Genomic DNA, 27956 nt, shown 5'->3' on the forward strand with positions numbered 1-27956 from the left:
CTATGCTGCATTTTAAAAGCAAGTTTTTGCTAACTAGTGTGGCAGACACTGTTTAAATTACAGGTCCAACCTAAACCACACCTTTATTGCAATGCCCTACATAAATGAGCATCTTTATCTGAACATCTTCACTGTCAGTTCAGGTTTTGAAGTGCTAAATGAAGCTCCTTTGCTACAGATCCTGCTCAGCTGGTGCCCATATTTCCAGGCACCTGGTTGTTCCCTAGCTAAACTTCTCAAACTCCCTGATAATAAGCATGTTGGAGTTCCCAGGGCAAGCCTAGCTCCAGGCGGGGGTGGCTAGGCCTGACTATTACAATGGGAAAGAAAAGCCAGCTTTAGGTCCTTGGGACCTTTAGATCCTGGGGAGGGGTGTGACTTGGGGACAAGTTAGAGTGCAAAATAAAAACCCGGTTTGATTATTCATATGTCTTTGGGTAATGGTCATGAACTTTGTACAATAAGTTTGCAAGCGAGGTAATGTGAAGATGTTGAATATTGGCACTTGATGGATGTATGGAAGTGGTTTATCAAAGAGTTGACAGAGAAATCACAGGGGATAATATCTTATGTTTCAAGTCTGTGTTCTATTTCTTTTTCAAAGAGATATTTTTAAAAATTAGGCCCCCATTTTGTTTGCAGTTCATATATTTCCAACGGCTCTGTGTGTTGCCTCTTGTGCTCGCTTTCTGGCTCCTAACAGTAATCACATGCTTGCTGTACAAGAAATATGCATGGCCAAGCGGAGACAGAGTGAGTAACACGGTGTTGTGACCTTGAAAGTCTTTCGTGGATTTAGCTGTCATCTTTAGTGTTTGCTCTGTTGGCTTAGTTTTCTTTGGGAATGCCAGGAATGCTATGCACTCCATGTGAAAAGATTCAGGATCCTGCTTGAACATGAGAGGTCTCTAACTGGTAGTCCAAGTTTCAGAGGAATCCATCCAGCTCTTTAAAGAAAGGTGTTTCAGAAAAGGTATTGGCTTCACCAAGTTAGGGCTTGGGCCATGAAATAATTGAATATAGCACTATGGGGAGATCTGTCTTGCCAACCTGACTTGGTACACGATGTGAACACAGCCAAGCTTAAATCTCTATTAAATTAAAGCAAATTACACCTTGCGAGGGTAACAATTATCCTCAGTCTCTCAAGGGCTGTTGATAGATCTGCTTCTGCTTGGGACTTCAGCTGGGAGGATTTGCTTAGAAGGCAAAAGTTTTAGACTAGAGGGAGTCAGAAAATTGAAGAAAAAAATATTCTTCACTCTAAGATTTTGATTCCTTGAAACTAAAATTTCTGATGGGAAACTTGACGCATTTCAGTATGACATTTCTTAGGAAAAAAATTTTAGAACCAAGACATAAATCTTGTTCAACCTGTAAAGACTTTAGAATGGCCAATAGCTTAAAATCCATAGCATTGTATGTGTTCTGATACAGGAGATTGCAATATTTTATTTACTTAAAGCAGGCCCAGGACTTGAACTTGCATTGACGTGGCTACTGGTTACTGCAGGGCAGTGCTTTCCTTTTGCATTTCATCTCGGAATGAAATCTCAACAGATTTCAAAATTGAGAAAACTCTTTTCAAATCAGCTGGCTTTGAGTAAATTTTGAGGTGCTGATATTAGACTGAAACTTGTACCATGATTTGTAATTGTCTCGTGCATTACTGTCAAGATGGTATTCAAGCAGGCTGCTCCTTGGGTGGAAGAGGAAGCCACTGCCATGAAAGTCTTTTGCAATATTCATCTCTTCTCCCAGAACTTTGAAGAAAATCAGTATCAAAATGGAAAAAAAGTATCTGAGGAAGCCTGAATCCGGAAAATATTGGCAATGAAATTAAAAAGTCTTCATAAAATCAGTTGAGAGACAACTAGGGGAGCTTATAAGCCTCTGAATGTTGATTAAATTTGAATCTCCATGCGTTTTAAGACTTACTCATCCCTAGCTACTATTCAAAACCAAATATTCCCCTTCTGCCCTATATACGAAGCAATTGTAATGAAGAAGCACAACAGCCTAAAGAAAGAGCACATCTACCTTGTGCTTCCCTGAAAGAATCACTGAGGAGTCTACCGTCACCTTGAGGAACACAGCTAGTCCATTTCATGGCTATATAGGGATGAAATGCACTGCCGAGCTCTGCTGTGTACAGCTTTGAAACAAATTACCTTCTTCTAGAGCCTGCCCCAGAGCTAGGGCACAAGGTTCAGTTAATCAGGATAATCCACTGGGTTTTGGATTTGACCTTTGGTGTTGCAGAATCATAGGTCTTCTGATAACCTGCTCTGATACTGCTCTACCTCCTACAGATATTTTTGAGAAAAAAAACCAGAGCAGACCAAGGGATGGGGGAGGGTGGGAAGGAAGAAAGCAAGCAAGCCAGAGAGAGAACCTGGGGATAAGAGCAACAGTGTCAATAAATCAGCTGAGGAACATTCCCAGAAGTCTACAGCTCATATTCCAGTGTAATGACAACTTTTATAACAACAGTGAGCTCTAAGAGCTGTGACCACTGTGGGCTGTTCTTTCTGTGAAATGACAAGCACATAGTCAAATATGCCCCACTGAGTTCACAAGGATGAAACATACCGTCACTGCATCTTCTGTTGTTCAGAGGCTGCGCCAAAATACTTTCCTTACACTCATTTCAAAGCCAGGTTTTACAAATATTTAGTCTGAGTCGACTGTCCTGGAAAAAGCTGTGCCAGTGGGACCCAGATGGGAAACATAAGTAAGAACGTCTAAACAAATCAATTAATTACTGTTAACATTAAGTGAGATAAACCACATCTTTACTGTGCTATGGAAATTGTGAAAGATACTTCGTTACATTTAAAATTAAATAAATATTAAAAAAAAAAAGGCAAAGTCCTAATTACTCCACATGATTTCCAGGCAAGGATTCACTTGTTTTTTGTGAGCATGAATCTGTATATGCTCTATTTCTTTAGTTGAAAATTTACCACCGAAAGAGTTTCAAGATTCTTTTCAAAAGTTCCCTTCTGCGATAATTTATTCACCATTTGCAATCTGTTAAACAGTTTTCAAAATGAACTCTTCCCAGATCTTGGCACTCTTAAAAAAATCTAATCATCCACTGCACTGTCCATAGGGCCAACTCTGGGCAGAAGAATTCACAAGTGTAAATTTATCCAAATAACCTGACACTGGAAAAAAAATAACCAAATACTATACAGAAAGCAGCAAGAGAGACGTGGTAATTTAATATTCCCAGGACCTCATTGCAAGAACAGAAGATGTATAGGCTTGGCTTAGTGCCGCATTTCAGAGCCTGACCTACATCTCTCACCATTCCTAGATAGCCACTCTGTGAGCTGTAGCAATCCCGAACCCAGGACAGCAAAGCTGTATGTTTTGATATAAATTTATTTATATGGGATACATGTTTTCCATGTAAAAAGCAGCATACAGGACAGCCCATTATACTAAAGGGATCAAATGGTTCTCACCATGTCAATGTGTGAAAAAATTACAATCTCGCTTATCTGTTAGGAGAAAAGGAGGATTCAAAACTTGAAAGGAGGCCACCTGCCAGGACAGAATCAAAGCCAGGAATAGAGGCAAAAGGGATAGGAATCATCACAGCACCTCTTGAATCCATGTATTTGTAAATGCTAATATGGGTTTTGGCAATGGCTGACTTCAGCAATTAGCTATTATGATTTTGTTTATTGTAGCAAAGGTTCTCCTCAGCAGATCACCGCTTCCCCCTTTCTCTGCCTCACAATATGTTCCAGCCTTATGTTCTGGACTGAGCTGCTATTTGTGGGCTTGCAGCTCAGGCACTGTTAAATTACATGAGTTCTCTTCATCTTCTTTTGATTGCGATTTTCCAGGGAGAAATGAAATAAAAAAAAAAACCAAAACAGGAAGACTAGCTATTAAGCTGCACTGTCATTTATGCCACCACACACTCCATGGATGTTACTGCTGCAATGAGCATTAAAAAGGGCTCCCTTCTCTGTTCCAGTGCATTGGTTCTGTACCTCTGACATCTGCAGACACCCAGCAGCACAGCACTGGGATAATAGAGTGAAGAATCAGGCCACAGTCTGCATTTAAAAGCCTTCTTTCTTTCTGTCACCTAGCAAGAGAAGAAAAGCTTCTGCAGTGCCTAATTACTTAGTTTCTTCCTGGTGTTTGACTTCACTGGTTTGGATTATAATTGCTTACAGTTCATAAAAGGGGTCTGCTATGACTAGCTGACTTTAAAGGGCCAAACTGTGTTAAAAAGCACGTTAGGAAGGGTAGTAGCTTTTGTTAACTTCTTGTCCTGGTTTCAGCTGGGATGATAGAGTTAATTTTCTTCCTAGTAGCTGGTGCAGTGCTGTGTTTTGGCTTTAGTCTGGGAACAATGCTGATAACACACCGATGGTTTAGTTGTTGCTCTGTAGCACTTAACCCTGATCAAGGACTTTTCAGTCTCATGCTCTGCCAGTGAGGAGGGGCACAAGAAGCCGGGAGGAAGCAGAGACAGGACACCTGACCCAAATTAGCCAAAGGGTTATTCCGTACCACAGCACGTCATGCCCAGTATGGGAACTGGGGAGAGTCACCCAGAAGGGGCTGATTGTTGCTCAGGTCGGGCTGCGTATCAGTCAGCGGGTGTTGAGCAACTGCATTGTGCTTGGGTTTTATTCCTCTCTTTTTCCTACTCATTATTATTAGAAGTAGCAGGAGTGGTATTTGTATTATTATTATATTTTCTTTGGTTTATTTTGATTGTTAAACAATTTCAGTCCACAAGTTTTATCTTTTTTTCCCATTTCTCCTACCCATCCCACCAGGAAGGACATAGCATGAGCAAGCAACTGCATGGTGCTTAGTTGCTGGCCAGGATTAAACCACAACACTTCTCAAATGCTTTCAATACTCTTTCCAGCAGGCTTTCCTAAAAAACAAATTAGCATAAATACACTCTTGGCTAAAACTTAAGGCCTAGAAAGGTACAAGTTGCACAGAGTAACACTGTTGTCCATAACATCTCCTGTCTAGCTGTGTGGCAGTTGTGAATTTGCCTTATATCAGAAATATGGCTTATTGGTGTGCTAACACCCATGTTGTGTTTGATTCCTAGGATACAGAAGTGGAAAGGTTAAATCTGCATTGATAGAGACAATTTAATGGAGAATAGAACTTAGGTATGATTCTTCCTGATTTGGAGAAAAGATTTGGAAGTTTAGGAGAATATCTAAAATACAAGAAAATTGGTACAGTGGTCCTCCAAGGAAAGGAGGTAATCTTTATTGGTAATGGCATTACAGTTTTTATTCCAGTGCAGTGACTGTAGTTCATGGCAGAAAGTGTGGTAATGGGATCCTGTTGCAAATTGGGAACTGCCTCTTAAATTGGATGCATAGGAAAGACATGATTAAAGCTCTCACTTAGTGGTTTTACATATGGTTCATACCTGTCTGTCTGTGCTTTCAGATGATTTGGGGACCAAGTGCAAATCTAAACTGAGGTATGAGTGAGAAATGAACTGTACTGTATTACTCATCCCTGAAATCTTGAAACTGGCTTTTCAGTTTTGTCTAAATCTGTCACGGGAAGCAGTGGCTAATAAGCAGCACTCAGAGAGAGCTGTGTGTGAACATACAGAAGCCCTCTGAAGGCCTGCTCCTGCCAGGAGACAAAAGGAGGTGCAACCTGAGTGCTCACTTTGCTCAGAAGATGAGGACTCAGGAGCTTAGAAGTCACAGCATCCCTTGTGCGGCTCCAGGCGTGAGTTACGATCTGCGGGATTTTTAATGAGCAGTGCTTGCTGACTAGTTCTGGCTTGTTTTGGGCTTTTATTCTTCTCTGGAGTTTTGTTGTTGCTGTTGGTATTACTATTCAAGGGGGTTAATGCTCTTCAACATAGCAAGGCAGGAGCTGCAGTGCTAAGAAAACAGTCATATTTGGAAGCGTGATTCTGCTCCCCTTCCTTAGTTTTGAACTGTCATTTTGTTTTAGAGGAAGTTAGACTGGGGTTTAAATTAGAAACAAATACAGTGAGCGGGTGTTTGGTAAGAGTCCGAATGGAGAAAGTTTGTTAAATTTAACAGTGTGGTTTCAGTCATTCAAACAGTATTTTTGAAAATAGTACAAATTTGATATCTTTGGCTGGAAATATTTTTTTAAGGGTGGAGTAAGTGCTGATTTATCCAATAGCTTAGTGGTTGAAGCTGTGATGCAGAAGATATAATTAAAATCTCTGTTCTGAGAGGCTTTAAAACCATGTATCCATACCTTGAATCAGACGCCAAGTGGATCGATTCAATTTACACCCAGGTCAGGTAACGAGCTTGAACAAACTAGTTGCAAAATATCTGGCAACTGACCTACAAAAACTTTTTCTGCAGATATTATCAACATGCAGTTCTGCAATGTTGCTTGAGTCAGCAACTCTGGTTTTCCCAGCAATACAGCACTTGTATTCTGGGCTGTTTGCTGTGATCCTTGCTGTTGCTTTATCCATCAACAAGCACATCCTACAAGCTGATTGGCTTCTCTCCTTCCAGCTTCTTCATGTAAGACTGTGTGAGGTAGCAATGGGTTAATGCAGAATCATCCTGTCTACCCAGATTTAGTGCTGCAATATGGTATGATCCTCTTACCTACCTGTGGGTCTGGGTTAATGGCAGTGTTTGACATCATGGTTTCATAGGCAAGGTGTGCAACAGCATTACTGTCCTGCTTTATTTATTTTAGTCTCCATTTAGCACTGCTTTTCAGCTCTCTACAGGCATAATAAGAATTTTGTTGAGAAATAAGGACTGATAGTCAAGAGAATCCTTAAATTCTGACCCAGCTGTGTTTCTTTGAGAAGAAATATCAGAAAATAATGGATCTTTGGTTGGTTTTCAAAGCACCTTTTCCTTTGAGATAATTGCAGTAGTCGTTTAGGACTGTGCTTGCAGTCTCTTCTGGGACACCAGAATTCCTCATTCTGTCTCTCCTTTCTCCCATCTGATGGGGTGACCTTCACAACAAAGTTCGTCACATATGGCAACCTCTCCATCTCTTCAAAAGCAATCTTAATGTAGATAGCCAGAGGGAACCAGCTGTGAAGTAGGAGCTCTCAGCTCTCCTCAGAGGGAGTGCACATACTGCGTCTTTCCAACTGCATCTCTCAGCCTTGGAATTAAAGGACTGAACATTGGTTTCAGATCTGAGTCTCTTCTTGGTACAATGCAGATATCAATGATATCAAGCAATGATATCAAGAGGAAAGAGACTAGAGTAACTCTTGAAGCATCTGTTTTTTTTCCCCTAACTCAGACTTTTGCTGGCAGTGTGGCTTTGGACAAGTTCACTGTGTCTCTGTTCCTCTTCTTTAAAATAGAAATCTGCTTTTCTGCTTTGCTGACTGGGAGGATGTGCTGTATGAAAGTTCAGCATTATTATTTATTTGTTTGTTAATGTTTTTTAGCTAAAATGTTAAGGGCTTTGTGCTGTTCAGTACTATTTGTGGTGTACTAACAGCACAAATTTGTGCTGTTCCTATTTCTGTGTCATATTCTGGCCTCATGTATCCCTAAATAGTAATAGAAATATTTGGGATATGATAAGGTGTGCAAGGGTGGACACAGAAGAGGAAAGGGCAGAATTCCAAATGCTAGATGTTTTGGCATCCAAGGGAAGGTGTTGAACCACCTCCAGGTGGGCACTCACTGATTGCTAATAGGTATGTTGGAGATGCCATTGTGATTGCTCTCCTGATAGAGAGCTGGGTCACCTGTGCCTGTCATCTGCTTTGTTGCTGGATCAATCAGTGATACCTGCTGCCTTCCCGTTGGGCTCAGCTTGAAAGTCTGTATGGGTAGGCAGTTCAAATGGGCCATACTTCTTGTATGGGAAGCATGGGGACCAAAACCTCTTGGTGTCTCCAAAGAACTCCTCCCTCAAATGGTTTCTCACCTCTTGAGTATAAACCTATTTGCTCTATATAGATGGTTTTGTTTAGATGTGTGATTTTTTTTACTGGTACTTTCCAATTATGATATTTCGGGATCACCAAATGTGCATTCACCATCATTAGTGGCTTCTTCTCATGTTATTTGTTTCATGTTCAGGGAATAGCAACCAGATTGCAAAATAATGAGCTACCTTGTGTATTTCAGAAACATACCCCTCGCAATATGCATTTCAATGATTATCGTCACAGTTGGCTATGTGTTAACAAACGTGGCTTATTTCACTACAATCAGTGCTGGGGAATTGCTGCTTTCAAAAGCTGTAGCAGTGGTAAGTTACAGAAATAAAATACAAAGCTATATCCCTGCTGCAGTTGTGTTTGTTGATATACTCTTATTTCTTGGGGAAAAAAACGGGGGAACGCATCCAATCAGGCTTTTCTATGGCTCCTCTTTTACATCACATATTAGCATCCTGGTGAAATTAGTCTGATTTTTGGCTGATGAGTGGGATTGCATTTAAGGCCATACATAGTATTTGTAGTATAATGTTAGACCGTATTTATTTGCCTGGTAAAGCAAAATCAACAGGACTTAAATTTTATAGTCAAGTGTATGCTTGAATAATTCTGTGCTAAATTGTAGGCCAAACTCCTGGGAAGCAGGAAACACAGATATCTGTGGAAGTGGGAGCTCTGACTTATTTTTTGTAGCAAGAAACTGCCTTGCTTCTTGTAAGTCTCTGTACAACGTGCATCCGGAGTACTTAGGAAGGGGGTTGCTGTGAATACTGAAGTTCATTTGGGAAGTTGTTGCAAAGCAATCTGGCTTGAGAATACTGCTTTGATTGTTCTTGCTGAATTGTGGTGATGACACTGATTTTTATATTTACGGTATCTGATTCACAATGAGGAAATAAAAATTTCCATTTACTTTCCAGTAATGTCACTGCCTGTGGCTATTTCAATTGATGTGGCATTTAAAAATGACCAAATTCTGTAGCTCATGGGACATTTAGAAAGAAAACATTTTGCAAACCTGAAGAAATCTGTGCAAATCTCCTGTAGTGCCCCAAACTACCATTAAGGCTCTTCTGGTAATCTAGAACAAAAAAGCATGAATGGATGGACTATATCACTTGGTAGTATCAGCTAAGTAAAGTGAAGACTGTAGGAAAAAGATATTAGGTAAGCAGATCAGGCTGTGATCCATTCAGATTAGGTCTTCCGGTTTTTTTGAGTCATAATGGTCTAAACTGGCAAAAAAGACCATCACAGCATTGCTTTAACTGACAATTTTCCACACGCAGTCAGGAGTAAGGGTGGGAGACCTCATCCACAGTAGTGTTGGTGTCACAAAATAAGAGGTAACAAATGCACAGCACAACTTCCAGTGAGGGATGTAGAAAAGGGGTATAACTAGAACTTATCATACTTATTAGTGATTAGTTAATAGAGTAAAATTACTCTTGTGTTTTAGGAAAAATCACTGTATTTCTCTCACTCCTCTAACAGACCTTTGCTGAACGACTGATGGGAAACTTTTCTTTAGCTGTACCAGTATTTGTTGCTCTCTCCTGCTTTGGATCTATGAATGGCGGCATTTTTGCAGTCTCCAGGTGAGCATTGCTAATATTACTGGGGGTGAAGGGCATAGGATATACACTTGAAGCAAGAGGATAGGAGAGTAGGATTCGTTCCATTAGCATGAAGTGAAAAATGACTACAATGTTTACCAGGTGTGGGGCTATTTCTCACCTTCTTTCCTGTTGAGGTTAGATTCATATTGTTAAAAAACCCTTTGAAATATTTGGAAGTGGATCCCTCTGAGCATATCACTTAATGGCTGCTTTGTTTCATGTGAAGGAGGGAAATTGGAAGGAAAATGTTAACTAATTCTAAACACTGATCATAGCATAAAGTAAGGAGGGGACACCTTTAGAGATGACTTTGATTTCTGCTTATAGGCTTCTCCTGCTAGTCTTTTCATTCAGAATGCCTCAAACAAGCCTAAGAAGTGCTGCTGTGCTCTGTGACTTTCATGAGCTGCTTTGCCTAGTCACAGTAATGAGTACATTTAAAGTCTGTCCACATTTATTTCCCACCAGGATGTTCTTCGTTGCATCCCGCGAGGGTCACCTTCCGGAAATTCTCTCCATGATTCATGTCCGCAAGCACACTCCTCTGCCAGCTGTCATTGTTTTGGTAAATCATACAAACAAATGTTCCTGCACAAAGAATTCATATTACAGGCTTGCTCTGGAGGATTCGAACAGAATTTGGGCACTGCTTGAGTCTCACTTATTAATGTGTACGTGGGCTTTGGGCAGGGCAGAGGACAGTAAAGAGAGGAATGAGATTTGGGAGTTGTTCTTATTCTATCATCTCCTCCTTGCTATCTTGTTGGTAGCACTTGTCTGCTTATCGCTGCAACCTCATTCAAGTCTTATTGCCCTTTGTTTCTAAGGACCTGCCTTAGTGATGAGCTAGTTCCCTTTCAGAGGAACAAATTCCACTTAAACAAACAAACAAAAAAGGGATTCATTTAACTGAAAATGCAGCTAAACACCAGCATCTGGGAGCATGCTAAAGGCTCATTATACTACCTTATAGTGAAAAATGCAAACAATTATGCATTAAGATAATGGAAGGGGAACCCTCAGCAGTGCAGTGTAGCAGTGATTAAAAAACGAGAGAACGTGTGCCTGGTCAATAGTCTGTGAATTGTCTAAGGAAAACACCAGCATTATAGTGGAAATCCTATTACTGACTTCTAAAATAACAGCAGAGCTAAATGTTGGCCATGTGTTTGCATTGCAGACTAATTTGTATGGTAAAATGTTAGGACAAAATGTCAAAATACTGACCTCAAACCTCGGTTTGCAAAGTGCTTGGAAGATTTTCACTTAACTTGCAGTCTTTGTAACCATGGATGTTTAGCCCCTCTTTTGGGACTAATATCTGGGCAGACCTCTGCATCTGTGGGGAGGTCTAGCCACAGCAGAAGACACATGTGCACCTATGAGTCTGTGGTAGTAAGATCAGATGCTTGTGCTGGAATTCAAATCAATTTTTGCTCTACATGCTTATAAGCTCACTTCTGAAGTGCCAGCTGAAGTGTTGAATTTTATATGTGCAGATACAACTGCAGGCTTCCACATTTTGAACATTAGGCAATGTGATTATGGTGAAAAGTTTTACGGAATTCATTTTACATAAGCATTTACTTTGCATGTTATTTCTTTGGGTGAGTAGTAATATCTTTCATGTAAATGCATTGTTTTCTGTGGAATGAAATGCTTAAAATATTTCTTTTTTTCCTGAAAGACATTTTCTGCTATTGCATCTGGTTCTGTTACACCAGTGCATTGATTTCCTTTGAAAAAGTCAGATTCTCACATGAAGATGTCTTTCCTTCAGAGATAGTAATTTTTTTTCTTGCCTTATTGCAAATAGAATAGTTGCAGAATATGTTCTGCATCAATAGTCTTCATTTTAGCATTTTCCTGGTTTATTTCTCCTGCCAAGGTCTCCACGCTGTAAGAAAGGAAAGAGCTTTTGAGGATAAACTGAGAAAATGAGCATGTTCAGTGTTTGAGGCTCGCTAAATAAAAAAAACATTCTTAGGAATTAAGAAATCCGTTCATGTATGTATGTGCTGGTATATGATAGATTTGTGTGAAACAGCTCCAAGAAATCATGCAATCAAGTTTTTTATTTCTTGATACCTCTTCTTCACTGTTTGTGGCCCTTCCTTGCATTATCATGCTTATAACTGAGTTTTTAAACTTTTAGGGGCTGAGTCTATATAGAAGAAATCTTGCCCAATATAATTCAGTGGTAAAATTTCCTTTGACCTTTACAGAGGAGTTTGCTTAATATTTGTGTAAAAGACCAAGCAGTTTGTAAATCCTTAGAGGCTGGAATCCAGAGACCCACATTTGAAATATTGATCCTTTTGGTTCAAATCCATGCTGTCCTCACTGCTTAAAAGACAGACAGACAGAGAGAGAGAAACAAAGAGGCTGTGAATCTAGATAACTAATAAAAGTTAGTTTTCCTGACATTAAGATTTAGCCCAGTGTTTTACAGCATCTGCAGTTGATTTCACCTGTTGCCTCATTATATACCTAGAGAGACTGTGGCTGCCAGGATCATCCGTCTTGTTGAACAATAGGGGCTGTGTTGGATTTGATTCCTTCCTTCATCCCCAAATGCAAGGACTGTGTTGTTGTGGGCATAGGCTGTCTCATGGGAAGTACAGATTACCCTGCAGAGTTAATCCAAGCTACAAAAAATCTGCTTTTGTCTAGACATTACCCTGAAATAGATTCCTGTAGCCTACGCTAATAATCTAACCCGAGGCACAGCATTAGTTTATATGTGAGCTTTTGCCTGCATCACAGAAGCCTTGTCTCTCAGAACAGCTTTATAATGAGGAAATGCATTTATTCTAGTGTCCCCTCTCCTCCTTGCTCTTGAGTAGCTGCCTGAATAACAACTAAATGCTTTTCCCTGCTTAGGAACGTTTGCACTTCTGATATGTAGTCAGTCCACCCTGCAAGCCTGAAAGGCATAGTGAAAATACAAGCTGGTGGCAAACCAGTGTGCCCAGCTGTCATCCCGTGGTGTGTAGCTACCCCTCTTTGCAGACTTCCCCGGTTGCAGCTTGCAGGACTGTAAGACTTTTTCCTTTCAGAAGATGCTTGGAAACCTCTGCTTTCATATGATCAGATGTGACCAAGATTCAGCTCCTCTTGTCATCTGCATCAGTGATGAGCGAGTAAAACTTCAGTGGGCTAATACATTTGTCAGGTCCCATGAGAACAGTGCCCAGGATGCTCAAGCATTTTGGTGGTGCAGTGGGCTGTGTGCTGTGTGTTTGTCTGGGACACAATGGACAGATATGTATTGGTCACTTGTGGCCACCTGAGACAGATATATATTGATCAGATGTGATCTCGGGGGACAGCTGGATCGATCACACACCTGATTGTATGACAAAGGCAGGCCCCATGTCTGTGGCTCTCAGGTGTCTCTGTACAAGGCTGTGCTACTTGTCCCTGTGGAAAAAATTTGACATCGCGGCTGTAAAATAACAGAGATCAATCCACTAACCCCCTCTTATGTTCTGAATTTCTTTTGCAGCATCCTCTCACAATGATAATGTTATTCACCGGGGATCTCTACAGCCTTCTGAATTTCCTCAGTTTTGCCAGGTGGCTTTTTATTGGACTGGTAGTTGCTGGGTTGATTTATCTCAGATATAAACGTCCTGATATGCCTCGTCCTTTCAAGGTAACCTCTGCTCTCTACTGTTTTACATGAATCCTTCTCCCTCTTACCCGTTGTGTAGTGAGACAGTAAAGGAGAATTTTCTGATGTAGAAAGCTAAGCTCTTTTTTGAGAAAAGTAGAGTTAATAGAAAATAGTCTTTTGCACTGAAAGGTCTCTGAGTGTTTTCCTGCAAGCTCCCTAGTGCTTTTTCAGATATGTTCACTTCTGAAAGATAATTCTTGTCTATTCCATGGTGCTTGGGGGGCAGCAACTGAAGCTGCTGCGCCAAGGGGAAGGTATTTGCTCAGTTTTGCCTGTCTGTTGCATTGATGCAGTGTGATCCAGGCTGTGTGAAAATGCCTCTAGTCCTGTGTAGTCCATAGGGTTCAAACTGCAAATATTGGGGTTACATGTGCCAGCTTGATTTTCAGCCAATCCTCTACTTAATCTCTTCTTTGATAAAGACCTGAATAATTTTGCCACCAAAACTCATGTCAAGCGTAAGCATTAATATTAAGCATTTATTTCATTGCCTATCCAATATGCCAATTTGATGCACAAATGAGTTGTTAATGCTGTTATTATGATATCTGAGACTTGCAATGGATTTACAAACACAGTTATTGTGAACCCTGAAAGAAAGTGCTAATAGTCTGGCCCATTGAACAGTAGCTGTTTTAGCCTTGGTTCTGCCATTTGTCTTGCTGATTTGAAGTAACATCTTACAAAGTAAGTTGTCCTATTGTGTATCTGGAAAGATAATGTCCACCACGGAAAAAATGGAGGAATCTATCGCTGTTTATATATTGCCAAGAAGCCTATTTTGTGAAGAACTAAGAATGTGCACTGTTGCATTCCTGTATGTATATCTGAAAATAAGGTCAACAGCACAAGCTGTTTTGCTTTGATTAAAAAAAAAAAAAAAAAGGCTTTGACAGTCCACAAAACAGGAACAGTAATGCTTCAAGGCATGAAAGGAAGAGAATAATCTCTGAGGAATTCTCCAATTCTCCGTTACACCAAACATCTCAGCCATGCCTCTAGGTGTTTCCTTCAGAGAGGTGCTACCATAGTGATTGTAATGATATTCTTGAAAATTGAAAGAATTAATTTGATATTGTTATTTTTTCTACTTTCAACAGTGACACTGACTATACTACCAGTCATACAGTCAGAAAGTGCTTTTTTGGTAGCTACTAATTGCATAACGTTATCAAATATCTTTATCACCAGTCAAATTAGTGTTTAATTTGATCTCTTCCTTCCAGATTTTAATTTTTATCTTAGGAAGAAAATCAATATGTTCTTAATAGTTTTAAAAGGTGACTTGAGCTCCTGGTTGTATTTTAAAGTGTTTTCTAATAGGTAATTATCAAAGAGGAAATCTTTACTGAGGTTAGACCTGCTTACTTATCTACTGGGGGATTAGAGAAAGGACTTTTGCAATGTAACTTATTTACAGCCCTTACATTTTAGAGGATGGAAAACACTGTAGTGTTTTAGTGTGTAATTAAAGGACTTCTGCGGTACTTACTGCATAGCACCCTGCATAGCTTAGTTTCTGCAGTCACTGACATTCTGTGTGCATGTTCCAGATACCTGTATTTCTCCAGAACTATTCTGTACTGCTGGGTTTTATCCAATTTACATTTCATGGAACATTAAATGCCACAGTCATTCAATAGCAAGGTCAATGTAAAGTAATGGTTCTTCGTGTGGTTATGTTTCAGGTGCCTCTATTTATTCCAGCGTTGTTTTCCTTCACCTGCCTCTTCATGGTTGCACTGTCACTTTACTCTGATCCAGTGAATACAGGGATTGGATTTGCAATAACCCTGACTGGAGTTCCTGCCTACTACCTCTTTATTGTATGGGACAAGAAGCCAAAGTGGTTCAGAAACCTCCTAGGTAAGTCCCGGTGGGACTCCTTTCCTTCATGCTGCCTCCGGGAATTTCTCAGGGCTCCCTGTCTTGTGAAATCCTTCCCAGTCGATCCTCTCAGCTGCTCTTAGCTGGGGATGACAATACAAGTTTCTTTTCGGCACATGCTATAGCATTGCACTGCTGGTTACAATTAGTGTCCACTAACTAATGAGGTACATCTATAGCAAGCCTATTCTTCACCTAGTGATTGACTTCAAATGGCTAGATGCCGCTTCCTCTGTCCTCTTCTTCTCTCCCTCTCTTACAAACATCTGATTCCTTTTGAATCACGCATCTCCCTCTCCTATCCGTTGGCCTATGCTAGTAGAGACAGTATTACACTCTCAGGAGAATCTGTTTGGAAACTTAAACATCACAGTTGGGCATGACAGGATGGGCTTGGTACACTCTACGGAGAACATGCATCTGTGGAGTGTTTGGAATGAGACAGGCACAGGAGGGCTTGCTATGAATATACTGTCCTTAGCAGTGGCTCCTGACAAAATAATAGCAAAAGATACCGTGTCTGACACACCTCTGTGGAAATTGTTTCTGTGCTTCATGAAAAACAACCTCTGTGTGACTTGGCTGTAGTATTTCACACCTGAAATACACTAAGAATAATCTTTATACCATTTCTGAAAGTTTTTGAAAACATTTGCAGAAGTTCTGCTCTGTTGGAGCATTTCCATTAGAGAGAAGTCAGTATCATTTATTACAGCTCCCCATTATTCTGGTTTTTTTTACTTAGCATGATAGGTTTTCAAAGTGGAGGTAATTTTCAAAACATGAAACAAGAATATAGACAAAATATTTCAGAAATTATGGATAATTTATTAAACCAAACTGAAAGAAAATCTCTTCTGATGCAAAAGAAAAACTCAAGCCATGAAAGTTTTCAACTAAAAATCGTTTATTTGTATAGGTGCTGAATCAGAAATGCGTATCGTCTTCTGTGCTCCAGTCTTAAAGGATGATTTAAAAAGAGCTGCTTAGAATAAAAGAATAGGGTTTTCATATGTATGTTATTATACTATAACCCTTTCTATGTATTTTCTCTCTATAAATATGGGCTGTATAGTTATGTCCTATCTGTTGTAGGATCTATGAATTTCCCTCCTAAGTCATGCTGGGAAGTCCACAGACAATAGGGAAGAACGTATTTACAGAAAAAGATATTAGCTTTAGGCTAGCACACTTTGGTCATCTTAATTTTTTATCCCTAGGGTTATAAAGTTCTTGCAATGTCCTGGGAATGGGTAGAAAGCTCCAGTGCAAATGAAAACAGTTATATGCAAAAGGACATTCTATTAAATAGTTGGGATTTTGTCTGTTTATAATTTCTCAGCACTGACATTTAGGAAATTTTCCCTTATCAAACCCAGGAGATTTTTGGCATTTTCTGTAAAGTCTCAGAGGTTTCGAATACAGTTACTTGAATCTCTGGCCACAGGATGCCAGTGTTGAACCACATTGCATGGGTGAAAGAAAAAATATTCTCTTTAAGGTAGACTGGATAGATGTGAAGCTTTTTCCACCAGCTGTGACAATGAAGGTGAATCTTCTAGCTTTTCAGATAACACAAAATTCCCCTCCTAGAAAGAAGGCCTGGTGCCTGTGTAATACCTATGGAGGGACACAGTTTACTGGCTCAGAGGGCAAAGCAGTGGATGCCAGTTATTGGGTGAAACAGCCTGTTTGCTTTGCAATTATTATTCCCAAAAGAACAAAAATAATGACGGAAAACTGATGCTGACAGTTTTGGGGTGGAGCAGAGTGGATATTTACTTGTTAAATAAAAAGATTTTTTTATTTCGTCAGAAGAAGCAATAAACCTTCCGTGTGGAGCCATTAAATTGGCATTATTTTGTGAGTGTTAAGGGAACTCCGTTGTATAGCCTGAGAGCATTTTTCAAAGGCATTGAGTGAGGATAAATTCACTTAAGGTACCTCTGTGAGATACAGAAAAGCCATTGGGCAGCTGCAAGTTTAATGTTCTAACCTTGAAACAATATGCATTATGTGTGTATAAGCATGAAAGAGTAATGCCAGACATCAGGTAAAGGACAGCAGGAAAGAATGGGATTGTCATTTAAGAGGTAGTTTTTTGCCAGGTGAACTAGGTAACTGTCTTTGAGAAGATAACTGATGTTTCTAGACAAAGGAGAATGTGATAGATCCAATCTACTTAGACTTCAACAAAGCATTTTGTGTAGCACCATGGGGAGGGTCAAAGCCTGTTAGTCTGAACATGGCACCGTGCTAACAAGGCTACTCCCAAGCTGCTTCATCTGCGCAGCTCAGTGCATGAACAGAGCACTGTGGGGCTCTCTACTCATTTGCAGAGTCACCTTGTGGGGAACTTGACTTGTTCAGCTACCCAGACATGGATACAAGAAATGACTGCTGCTCATATACCCTATGTGGAACACGTGCTATTAAGTAAAGGACAGCACTGGTGCAAGGACACGTGGGTACAGACCAGCCCCACGTAAGATTAGACTGGATATTCAGAAGACGTTTTGCTAGGACCAGAGGAAAGGGATGTTGAACAGCCAGAATGAGTAGTGGGATAAAAGGCCCAGACTGAAGATGAGTACATTTGTGAAAGGGGTTTCAGGCTGGTTACAGTAACCCTCAAATGGATTGCCCACAAAATCCTCTCCCAGGCTGAACATCTTTCATTTTGACTGCCCTTAATGGCATTTATGTTGCCCATTCTCCTTACCAAATTACTGTATTGAACAAAAGGTAACATCACAGTTTGTGGGCTTAATAGGGTTTGGGTGGTATTTTGCAGTGAGAATAACATTTTGTTCTCTCCTCTTCCAAAAAAAAAATTTTGCTGTAGCACCAGATGTGCTGGGACAAATAATTTCCAGCTAGTACAGGCTTCATTTGACCTCCACTTTCTTGTTTTTTATAGAACTAATGCAAAAATGAAAAGAAAGTCAAGCCTAGCGAATCCTACAAAGCAGATCAGTGTGTAAAGGGATGCAGCACCAGCATGAGAATGCTTCTATTTGGACTTTCTCAGCTGAAAACCCAACCTTAGGCTCACATTTAAAACATCTATTTCTTTACAGTGGATTGAATTGCGAGGAGCTTAAAAGTTGAATCCCACTTTCTTCATAGCTTGAGCCCATACTGGAAAAGAGATCTGTTTATACAACAAAATGTCTCTTTCAGGGTTATTTACAAACACCAAAAGATGACACTTGCTCACTCAGGACATAGTGTTATAAGCTTGGTTTGCTTCTCTTTGTCAGTTTATTATGTTGGGCTCTGCAGGAAGTCATCTCAGGGTTTTGCTGTTGCAGATTTCATGTCTTGCCTTATACATATGCGGTAAATTATTACTTCTTTCTTTCCCCACCCAAGTTTTATGAGGTCTTTATGTAGATACCAGGTCTAGGTTTTTTTCTAAAGGCTGTCCCCTGGGATCAGTTTACTGTGAATTCTCCTCTCGAAAGGAAAAATTAGAGGTGGGGAAGAGAGAGGGAAAGTTGTCTTTACTGTCATGGTATGTTAAGTTGTCTTGTTACAAATGTGAAGCTAGTCCTGTAAACCTAGGTACTGTTCAAAGCACACAATATAGATATACTGACTGGAGACAGATCACAACATTTTGGGGTGTGAAATACTCCTTACACTGTGTTATCCTCAGTACGTTGCAACCAACGAAACACCAAGCAAGCACCGCAGCCCCCCCAACTTGTTTGATTGCTCCTCCATGGCTTTATCCCAGCACAGAGCAAAACTCCTGTGTGTCGGTGGAAGAGTGGCAGCCACCTCCTGCCACAAGCAAGGGCAAGGTCTTGCTGCAGATGGCTCTGTCCAGTTTGTCAAACAGATTATTAAAATCCCAGACAGCTCTCGAGATGCCCAGGCTTCGCTCTGCTGCCGTGCCCTTTTCCAAGAGCTGTTACAGCGTAGCTCGGCTTGACAGAAAGTCTGTTTTTCTTCCTCTTCCTTTGCTCAGGCTCAAACCTGGCAAGGGTGGGTTGGCCGGGGCAAAGCCCTGCTGGATTCCTGCAGCTGGCGTTCCTCCTGCCCTTCACCCCGGCCATGCTCAGCCCAGCCCTGAAGTCCCTGCTGTGGGTAGGGGAGGGAAATGGGAGGAAAATGCAGTCCCTGTTGACTCTCAGCCTCCCTGACCCCATCAGTTTATAGTTTTAGGGCAACCTGGCTCTGCATTGAACTGGTGACCTCTAGAGAGAAGAGCAAAAGATGGTAGAGTATGCCTTAGGAGAGCAGGAAAGTAGTTTCATGTCTGCTGTGATTTGCACTATTTTATCCTCAGTGCGGTGTAAAGCAAGTCCTTGCTTTACACTGATGTCGAGCTAGACAAGGAAAATCAGAACTTTGACTTACAACAACTCCTGCTTGTTTAAAATGAGTTACTAAAAAAAGTGGCAAGTGAAAGGAGTGGTTGATAATGTTGGTTTACTATTCTGTATTTAAATCAGCTGTGCTATTTATGAATCAGTGCCCTAAGAAGAAAACTATCAAAAACACCTGAAGGAAATAAATGTCCAGAGTGACAAAAAGACAGTGTGAAGTTGCTTTGGATGTGTGATGTTGTTAGGCCTGTGAAGCTTTGTAATCAGAGTTTCCTTTTTGAATTGTTTGAACTCTTCCAGACTTTTATTTCACCACTGCAACTTTGTTAAAGCTAAGCAGTTGTGCAGCCTAGTTAGGCTTTAAGAGAGCTTTTGAATACATGCAGACCTTTTCTGAACAAGTTTATACATCTATGCTCTTCCATTATTATAGTATATGTGTAGCCTTGGATCAGAGACAAAAAAAAACCCCATAGTTTAAAAGAAGAAAAAATGGAATCAGACATTTAAATGATATACGCACCTGGTATATATGACTGTTGTGAACCACATGTGTAAGCAGGCTATAGAGCAGCTAAGATAATTTTTCTGGCTGCTTCTGCCTTCTCCAGCCCCACCAAAATTCTCCATCCTTTTATCTTTGCAGACAAGCTAACTGTGACATTGCAAATCCTCTTGGAAGTTGTCCCATCAGAGGAAGACCAGAAATCATGATCTTCATGTACAGCTTTTGGCTTGGTGTTTCATTTCTACCTGAGGAAGAGGGTAGGGAGATTTCTCCCCTTACCTTACCCTTGCTCTGCAAAGGAACTTGTTCTGGAGGAACAAGTCGCAGCTGAGATGGATACCGAGCAAGTCAGCTACCAGAACTATATTTTGTGATGCTACAAATTTTTATTTTAATAGGATTGGTTTGTACGTAGAAAGCAAGAACTCGTGCTACAAGGCAACAAATCTCTTCACTATTTCTTTCGTTACAGTGTCATATTTTAACAAACCTTAGGTTCTTCAAACTAGGATTTCGATTTCATTGTCACTGAAAATAGGTTTAAATAACGTGTAAGTAGTAGTCATGTGTACTGTGAAGAATGTATCCTGCTTGCTGTCCTTAAAGAACCCGACTCTCACCGGATAAAGGGTGAGATAAAGCTGCTGAGTTTCACTTACTAGTGGTCTTCCTGTCACTCCATTTGGCAGCCTGATTTGATGACTTCTGCTCACTGGGAGCACCAGCATGCTGATGCAGAAGCACAGCTGTTTCCGCACCTTTGTGGTGGCAAGGTTTCTTCACTCCAGAGTTGTTATACTATAGCTGATAGGAACATCTTCTGAGAATTAGTATTCCTGCCAGTGAGGCAGGAAGATTTTAGCCTGGGGACTAATTTTATACATGTTAAAGTTTCTGCCAGTCTGGAAATGATTGCTGTTTTTGCCAATGTTTCTCCGTGTACATATGTATAGAAAATACAGCAACTGAGTAATCACCTCCAAATGAGTGAAAACATTTGGATGCAACCTCCATTGCTGTATGAATATTTTCTATCTGGAAGCTTGTGGACCTGCAGTTATCAGTCAGGCAAAACTGATTTTAAAGTTTCATATCATTGTCAGTGGGCAGAAATAAATAATAGTCACTACTAGGAATACAGTATAAACAAGGCAATAAATCCAATACCTTTTTATGAATAAGGTATAAGACAAGTTATAACAGGTCTGTTGATTTGAGTAGGATATGCACCTAATCTGTGGACTTTCCATTCAAGCACACTCCAATTAACTGGGCTTTGAAACACCAAGGAAAAGGTGCTCTGCCAATGTCTTCTTCCCAGTTTTATCTCAGCAGAAACAGAGAAAGGCCATGAAAACTGATAAAATCAAATTAAATTCATCTTTGGAATGATGTTCAAGCTGAGATTTAGCTCAAATATGAGCTCAAGTTTTTCCCTTTTTTAAAAATAGTTGTAGATGAAAAGATTTTTTAATGCTTAGAAATTCAGTTTCATATTGTTAGACTACTCAACCTTAAGGTTTGTTATTACTCTATTAAAGAATATAATGCTTAAATATTTAATGCACTACTTTTTGAGCTGGTTGCTGTCAGGAAGTCATATGTTTCATGAAAACTTTTATGGAACTAATCAACATTAAACTTCCTAAATTGGGAGAAAAGTACAACTAGTAGCCAGACCACTACAGTAAAGGGAGACTGTGTATTATATATGTGTTGTATATATCTAGAATATCAAATGTTTTAACGGTGTACAGTAAAATGCCTTAAATTTATACATGTTTTTCTTTCTTGTATTTCTATGGTGGAATTTTATAGAAGTAGAGAAATGTGAGTAATTAATTCTGTAAAAGAGTGGTAATTTAAGACACAGAAAAAATCTTGCAAACAATTTTTCTTAAAGTGTTTTCTATTTACAATAACTTAAAGTGTTATTTGAAACTTTTTTAGGCAAACATTTTGAGAGAGATTTTTATATTGACAGTGCATGTGTTTGATTAGTATTTACATTTGGGTCAAAATTCTGCTTTTGATGCCATCTCCTACCATGCCAGTTCTCCAGAGTTTGGCCTGTGTCATCGTGGAGCATCTTTGGAGTACACAAACTGCATTTCTCTCTGATAAAAATAAACTACATGATGCCCTTCAGGACTGCACCTAACACACTCCGCTGATGGATGCTGAGTGCATGGGATCCCACCAGAGCTAGTCCAAAGCAAAACCATCTGAACATTGGTGATGTGGGTGCCAGCTTTTTAGCACCAACTGTTTCATTCCAAGTATTCTCTCCTGTTGTGCCACATTACTTGAAAGTTTAAATGTAGGCAGTACTAACTTAGAGAAATAAATGGGCTCTGTGGATATAACCAAATGTTGTTTGTTTTCCTGTCGTGGACTTTAAAGTTTAGAAATGCGTCTGAAACCTGATTCAGTGACCACATTCTTACAAAGTTTATTTCATGTAAGGGAAATCCTTAACCTCATTGATTATGAAGTTGTACATGTTATGCACAGGGATTCTAACTTCAGGTTGAGTTTCTTTAGCACACAGAATCACAATACAAAATATTGTAACTGGGTTTCCACTGTGTTATAAAAGTCAGTATTAAGGACTTTTATTACATTTGGAAGTGAAGCATATCCTCACAAATGGAGGAAAGACAGAATTTTTTTAAAGCACCAATTTATTTTTTTAGAAGTTTTAAAAAAGTATTGTCTTCAGAGTCATAAAGGAAATTCTTCCAGAATAAAGGGTAAACTTGATATGTAATTTTCTTATTATGGTCTGAGGTGGTCAGGCCAATGAGACTACTTCTGTGGGGAATTTTAATGATCCTTAATTTTTTTATTTTTTTTCCTTACACTTTTCATGTTTTTATCAACTGGACTCTGTCAAAATATTTCTTTCTTTTTGTTTAGGTTTGTGCTGTTGTTTTTCTTCTTTAAATTTGTTGCTCTTCTGGGGTAAGTGCACTGGTGTCACCAAAGACAGCAGGGGTTTTTTTGTGAGCAGCAAATACTGGTGAGGTTTGGTACAGTACCTCCTAGAGAAACAGTTCAGCATCTGAAGCCTCCAAAGATGTTGACCTATCTTTTCACCTCCTGATCTCAAATGTGATGTGGCCTAAGGCATAATTTAATCAGAGGGGCATGTTTTGATTTGTGAAGGCTGCTCCCAGCTCTGCATGGACATAGTGTGACTGAGCTTTTCTATGGTGCCACATGCTGCAGGTCTGTCCCTGCCATCCCCTCCCAGCCTAGGAGTCTGCTATGGCTTTCGAGGGGCTATTGGAGGGGAGCCAGAGGGTCCTCTCTTCCTTCCCAACGTCAGCAATACATCCTTTTCTGGATGTATTCATGCTCTAGAGCTTTCATGCTTTGTTTCTGCTACTCCAGATAATCTTTATACACAGGAATCAAAGCAGGTAAGAGATAATGTAATTTTTTAAACGAGGTGCCTGTCATTTGATAAAATCTGAACTGTGTGTGTTGTGTGAGATGCTTCCAGATCCACTCTATAGAGCTTTTCATAGTGCCCTTTTTTCATTGTTGTACATGACCATTTTTGGTACAGGACAAAATACACTGAGGTCTTTGATGTGACTGGCAGCTGCAATGTTTTAGGGGTACTTTTCGTTCTGACGGCATGGGGTTTGTGAAGCAGTAGTGTCAACATGCCGATGACAGGCAGCGCCTTTCCAGGGACACCATGGCACCAAGATGTGGCCAAGGAGCAAAGATGCTTTAGCACGATGTTTGTTCCCAGCTCCTCACCCTGTCAATCAGCTCCCAGGCTGCTGCAGTTTGCTGTGTGGTGTTTTCAGTCAACCTGCACTGATTTTGGTCTGCCTTAAAATACTGTACCACCAATCATGGTGTTTTAGAAGCTGGCTCTGGAGCCTCTCAACAGTGGATAGAGGTAGGTAGCTCGGAGCTGTGGCTTCAGCAGCTAACCACCTAATATCTTGTTAGGAGTGTGTGTATATATATGTATTTGTATATATTGCCATAACGTGTTCAAGCTATGTTTTTATGAGAAAACTTCTAAGTACTTTTGGAAAACCTGTTAAAAACAAAGCAGTGTCATAACTTTTATGTCTTTTTTTTTTTGGTACATTTTTCACTTTATACAGAAATTGTTGCTTATTCTTCTTCTCACTTGTGCATTTCAAAAATAGTCTTTTAATACTAATGTACAGTAACAAAGACATTTAATCTGATTTGATGTAAATATGTATCTGATTGGTATCATAAACTAAGGGCCATGCTGGCTTAAAGACAAGCCTGAGAAAACTAAGCTGCCTGAGGATGTGATGCATCCCATGCTAAGACAGGTATTTAAGGTAAATTACATGAACTGATCTCTGGAATTGCTCATAGCTCTGTTTTTCTTGAATGAGGAGGTGGGAAGACTAGTTTAGGCATGCTTAACATCTCAGATAGCTGAGCAGAAGTGAAATGAACCCTAAATTACTGCAGCTGGTATAATACAATTACTAAAAGCTCTTATGTTCTAAACTGATACTGAGGATTACAGTTACCCCCTAAGAATTATTTATTTTCAATTCAAATTACCATAGAGGTTTCTTTGACTAGAACACACTCCGTTTTCCAGATTTTCCAATTTGAATGAAAACAAAACCAAGAAACTTGGCTTGCAAGAAGTTAATTTGCCTTTGACTGTGTAGATATAAATATATTTTTTGGCTGAACATGTATGGTCCTGCTTTTTGATTTTCAGAGGAAAATCAGCTTTCAATTTAAGAGTATTTTTCAAACTTTCTTCTACAGAAAAAGATAGATGTTACTTATATCCACAAGATAGGTAGCTAATTGTGTTGATAGAACAAGTTGAAAAGGACTTTCCATAATGTTCAGTACCTCCAGAACTTTTGGTTCAAGCATTAGACATATATTAGGATTCAGGCAGATTTTAATCAGCGCAGGTCTTAGAAAAATGGGTGTTGATTTTTCTTCAGGAGAAAATAGACATTTAATTTTTGAAACATACCTATCAAACATTGTGTTTAATGACCAGCAGAGCACAGATGGCTCACATAGCAGACCCTGTAGCAGGGAACATGCTGAAATCCAGTGCTGAAAGGGTATTCGTATCTGGGAAGGATGCAAAGGGTAAAAGCTGGCATTTTGAACTCCTGTTTGGTTATAGGGCTGCTTCCAAAGACCAGAGTCTTTTTTTCAGTGGCTGCAATGTCTGTGTGACTGCTGGCACAGAAAACGCCAGTAGCAAATGCCAGTTCAGGAACATCACTGGACTTTCAGGTATTTGAACTTGCACTCTTAAGCCTACTCACACTCTATATATAGTCTGTAAAGGTGGTTTTTGCGCAAGCTTTATAACAGTGGTGAGGACAAGCATCCTAAGAAAGGAGGTCTTGTGTGCAAGATGGCAGTTGTGATTCCTTTCACCTTGTACATTTCCCCCCCTGCTCTCTTTTATCCATTTCTCCATGGTAAGGAGTCTGGAATAACTCAGGAAAGTCTCTGTGTTAAACACCTATTGGTGACTTGTTGAGACTTGGCAAACTGATGTTGAGTTTCCTGCTTGCCTTCAGAAGTCTCTGTGTTTTTCTTGCATGTTAGTCCGTGTTTAATTTGATTTTGTTATTGTCTTTCTGTTATTGTCTTTTTGCCAAGGAACTGCTGGGGAGCATGTCTACAACTGACACACCAATTCTGTTTACATTCGCTTTCTTGTTTCCTTTTCATTCAAAGAAACTTTTCAAATAATTTTTTTCCTTGAAATGCAAAGACCCAAATGGATAAAACACCTTTTTCAACAAAGGCTTGACTTTATCAAGAGGGAGTTTGGATCCTCTTTACATTCCCTGTTACAGGAATGTCTACAGCATTGTGATCTAAACCACAGCTTTGATATTTTCTAAATATCACATTGATGATGATCCAACATGGTTATAAAAGCGCTGTGGCTACAGTCAGTTTTTTGCTTCTGTAGCTCATTCTCTTCTCACAAGACAAGCTACAAAACTTTCCCACTGCTAAGCTTTTCTGCAGGCCTCTTTCTGCTCCCAGGAATTCGGCTAGATCTCCTTTGAAAGGCAAATACCATCCCTTCCTTTGGGGTGCACCTCACCACCTGGCTCACAGCTTTGGCTGTTAACAAGTGAGCATAGCTGCAGACGGGCACCTTGCTGAGCCCAAAGCTTGTTCTCTTCAAGGGAAGTTGGAGTCCTGGGTTTTATAAAGTAGCTGGCTTTTCCATCACCACTCATGCATGTACTTACAATGTTTTAGAAAACTTATTTTGGTGGGGTTTTTGTTTCTCCTCCCTGTTTATTATGAGAAGTCTAAATATTATGGGACAGTTTTCTTATTTTACCCCATACTGTTGGCTCTGCATCAAGAAAGCCATTTGATTAAGCTTTAGCTGCCAATATCTCTTTGCCACTCAGTCATTACAGTGTAATTGGATCTAAAGTATGTGTATAATTTGCTGCTAGCAATGCTGGCTTGTCTTAATTATGACATCCAGCTGATTTCTAAAGGATACTAATCAATGAGTATGCATAGCATAGTAGACAGACACAGATGAATGAGTAAGTCTTCACAAGAACTTGAGCTTTCACAGTACCTATGTATCAAGCTGTTTAAAAGCATTGAGGCAGGATCTCTGGTTTGAAGTGGATGAAGGTCTTTCAAAGGGCTTCTGACACAGCCCAGGACACAGTGTGTGCAAAGCCTGAGGTGTTTTAGATTGTGTATACGTGTGCATTCTGCTGCACTTTGTAAAATTTCTGGGAGGCAATGAGGAAAATCTTAGACGTATAAATATGAACTCCTAGGGAGATGATGGTTCTTACCATTCCCCCAGTGCTTTCTCCTGCATGGACCCTGATTGAATGTTGCAAATAACTTTTCACTGAAAGCATTTCCTTTCAGTATCTCCTCTGCAAGCCAGCTTTTTGAGACATCTGTATTTAATTTTAAGCTGGGTGCTAGTCTTGCCCATACACTTTTGATTTTTTTTAAGCCTCATATTTTTCTTCATCTGAAAACCGTCACGTCATAGAAAACCTGTTTTCCAGGCTGTAACAGTACTTTTAAAAAGTAACATGATCACGAGTTATGGTCACATAACGCTCTAAAGCCTTTCCGAGCAGCTCCTTCCTCACAGGCTCATATAGTTTTGTTTGCAGATTGCAACTGGAGAATCTTAAGACTTTATCACGTCAAATACTCAGCTCCTCTAGGGTACCTCAGATGTCCTGCAGTGGTTTAATAGAATCCTTGTGTTCCAGCACCCTATTAAAGGTCCTGACACAGACAACTTGTGTTAGAAAATTTGGATATGTGACAAACTCTGCTAAATGTTATGAAAATTCTGTGGGGATGTTGATAGATTGGGACAAACTGAAAGACTTTGTGCACAGCAGTGAATTTTATCATTAGCTATCTATATATACGTAATTAGTTGCATATTTTCAGTTACCAACAGCTTCATTAAAAAATATCTGCTATCCATTTCTTCTTTTTTTTTTTTTTTTTTTTTTTTAATTTGGAGATTTAGAACATTACATTCAGTGCAGCTCACTCAGGTGTTCTGATTACCAGAAAGCTGAGGCATGCGAAGAATCTTTTAAAGGAGTTCTTTCTGTATTTTTACATGACATACTGCACAGTGCAATTCAATATTCATAAATTACTTTTGGCTGCTGTTAGTATTTCACAGTTCTGCTAATTCATGTGGCAGACATATTTAAAATGAATCATTAAATGCCAGGAGATTTGATGCTTGTTCCGCATGCAACAGCTCACTATTGAACAAAACTCCAGCACTTTGTACTGGTGCTAAACCCTGGCTACCTTTGATTTTATAATAAATATTTGAGTCAGAGGCAGGATAAATCAGATTCTGTACTGTCAGCTTGACGGAGATGATTGATCATACCTCTCTGACAGCACTGCATTTGACTGCAAGTTTCATGCAGCCCTGCTTTAGATC

At 39.8% G+C, this 27956-nt stretch overlaps 1 protein-coding gene across 6 annotated transcripts in view; it reads left to right on the forward strand.

Annotated features, from left to right (window-relative positions):
- Positions 1-22331, forward strand: part of SLC7A11 (solute carrier family 7 member 11) — a 94536-nt gene extending 72205 nt beyond the window's left edge. For all 6 annotated transcript variants that reach the window (XM_030492887.1, XM_030492886.1, XM_030492889.1 and 3 more), the window contains 6 exons: positions 8130-8253; positions 9437-9540; positions 10030-10126; positions 13070-13219; positions 14929-15106; positions 20111-22331. In XM_030492887.1, the coding sequence (XP_030348747.1) occupies positions 8130-8253; positions 9437-9540; positions 10030-10126; positions 13070-13219; positions 14929-15106; positions 20111-20178 (721 nt within the window). In that variant the 3' untranslated portion in view covers positions 20179-22331. The remainder of the gene's footprint in view (positions 1-8129; positions 8254-9436; positions 9541-10029; positions 10127-13069; positions 13220-14928; positions 15107-20110) is intronic.
- Positions 22332-27956: the final 5625 nt, after the last annotated feature.

Source organism: Strigops habroptila, chromosome 7, assembly GCF_004027225.2.
Source record: "Strigops habroptila isolate Jane chromosome 7, bStrHab1.2.pri, whole genome shotgun sequence".
In the NCBI taxonomy this organism is placed as follows: Eukaryota; Metazoa; Chordata; class Aves; order Psittaciformes; family Psittacidae; genus Strigops; species Strigops habroptila.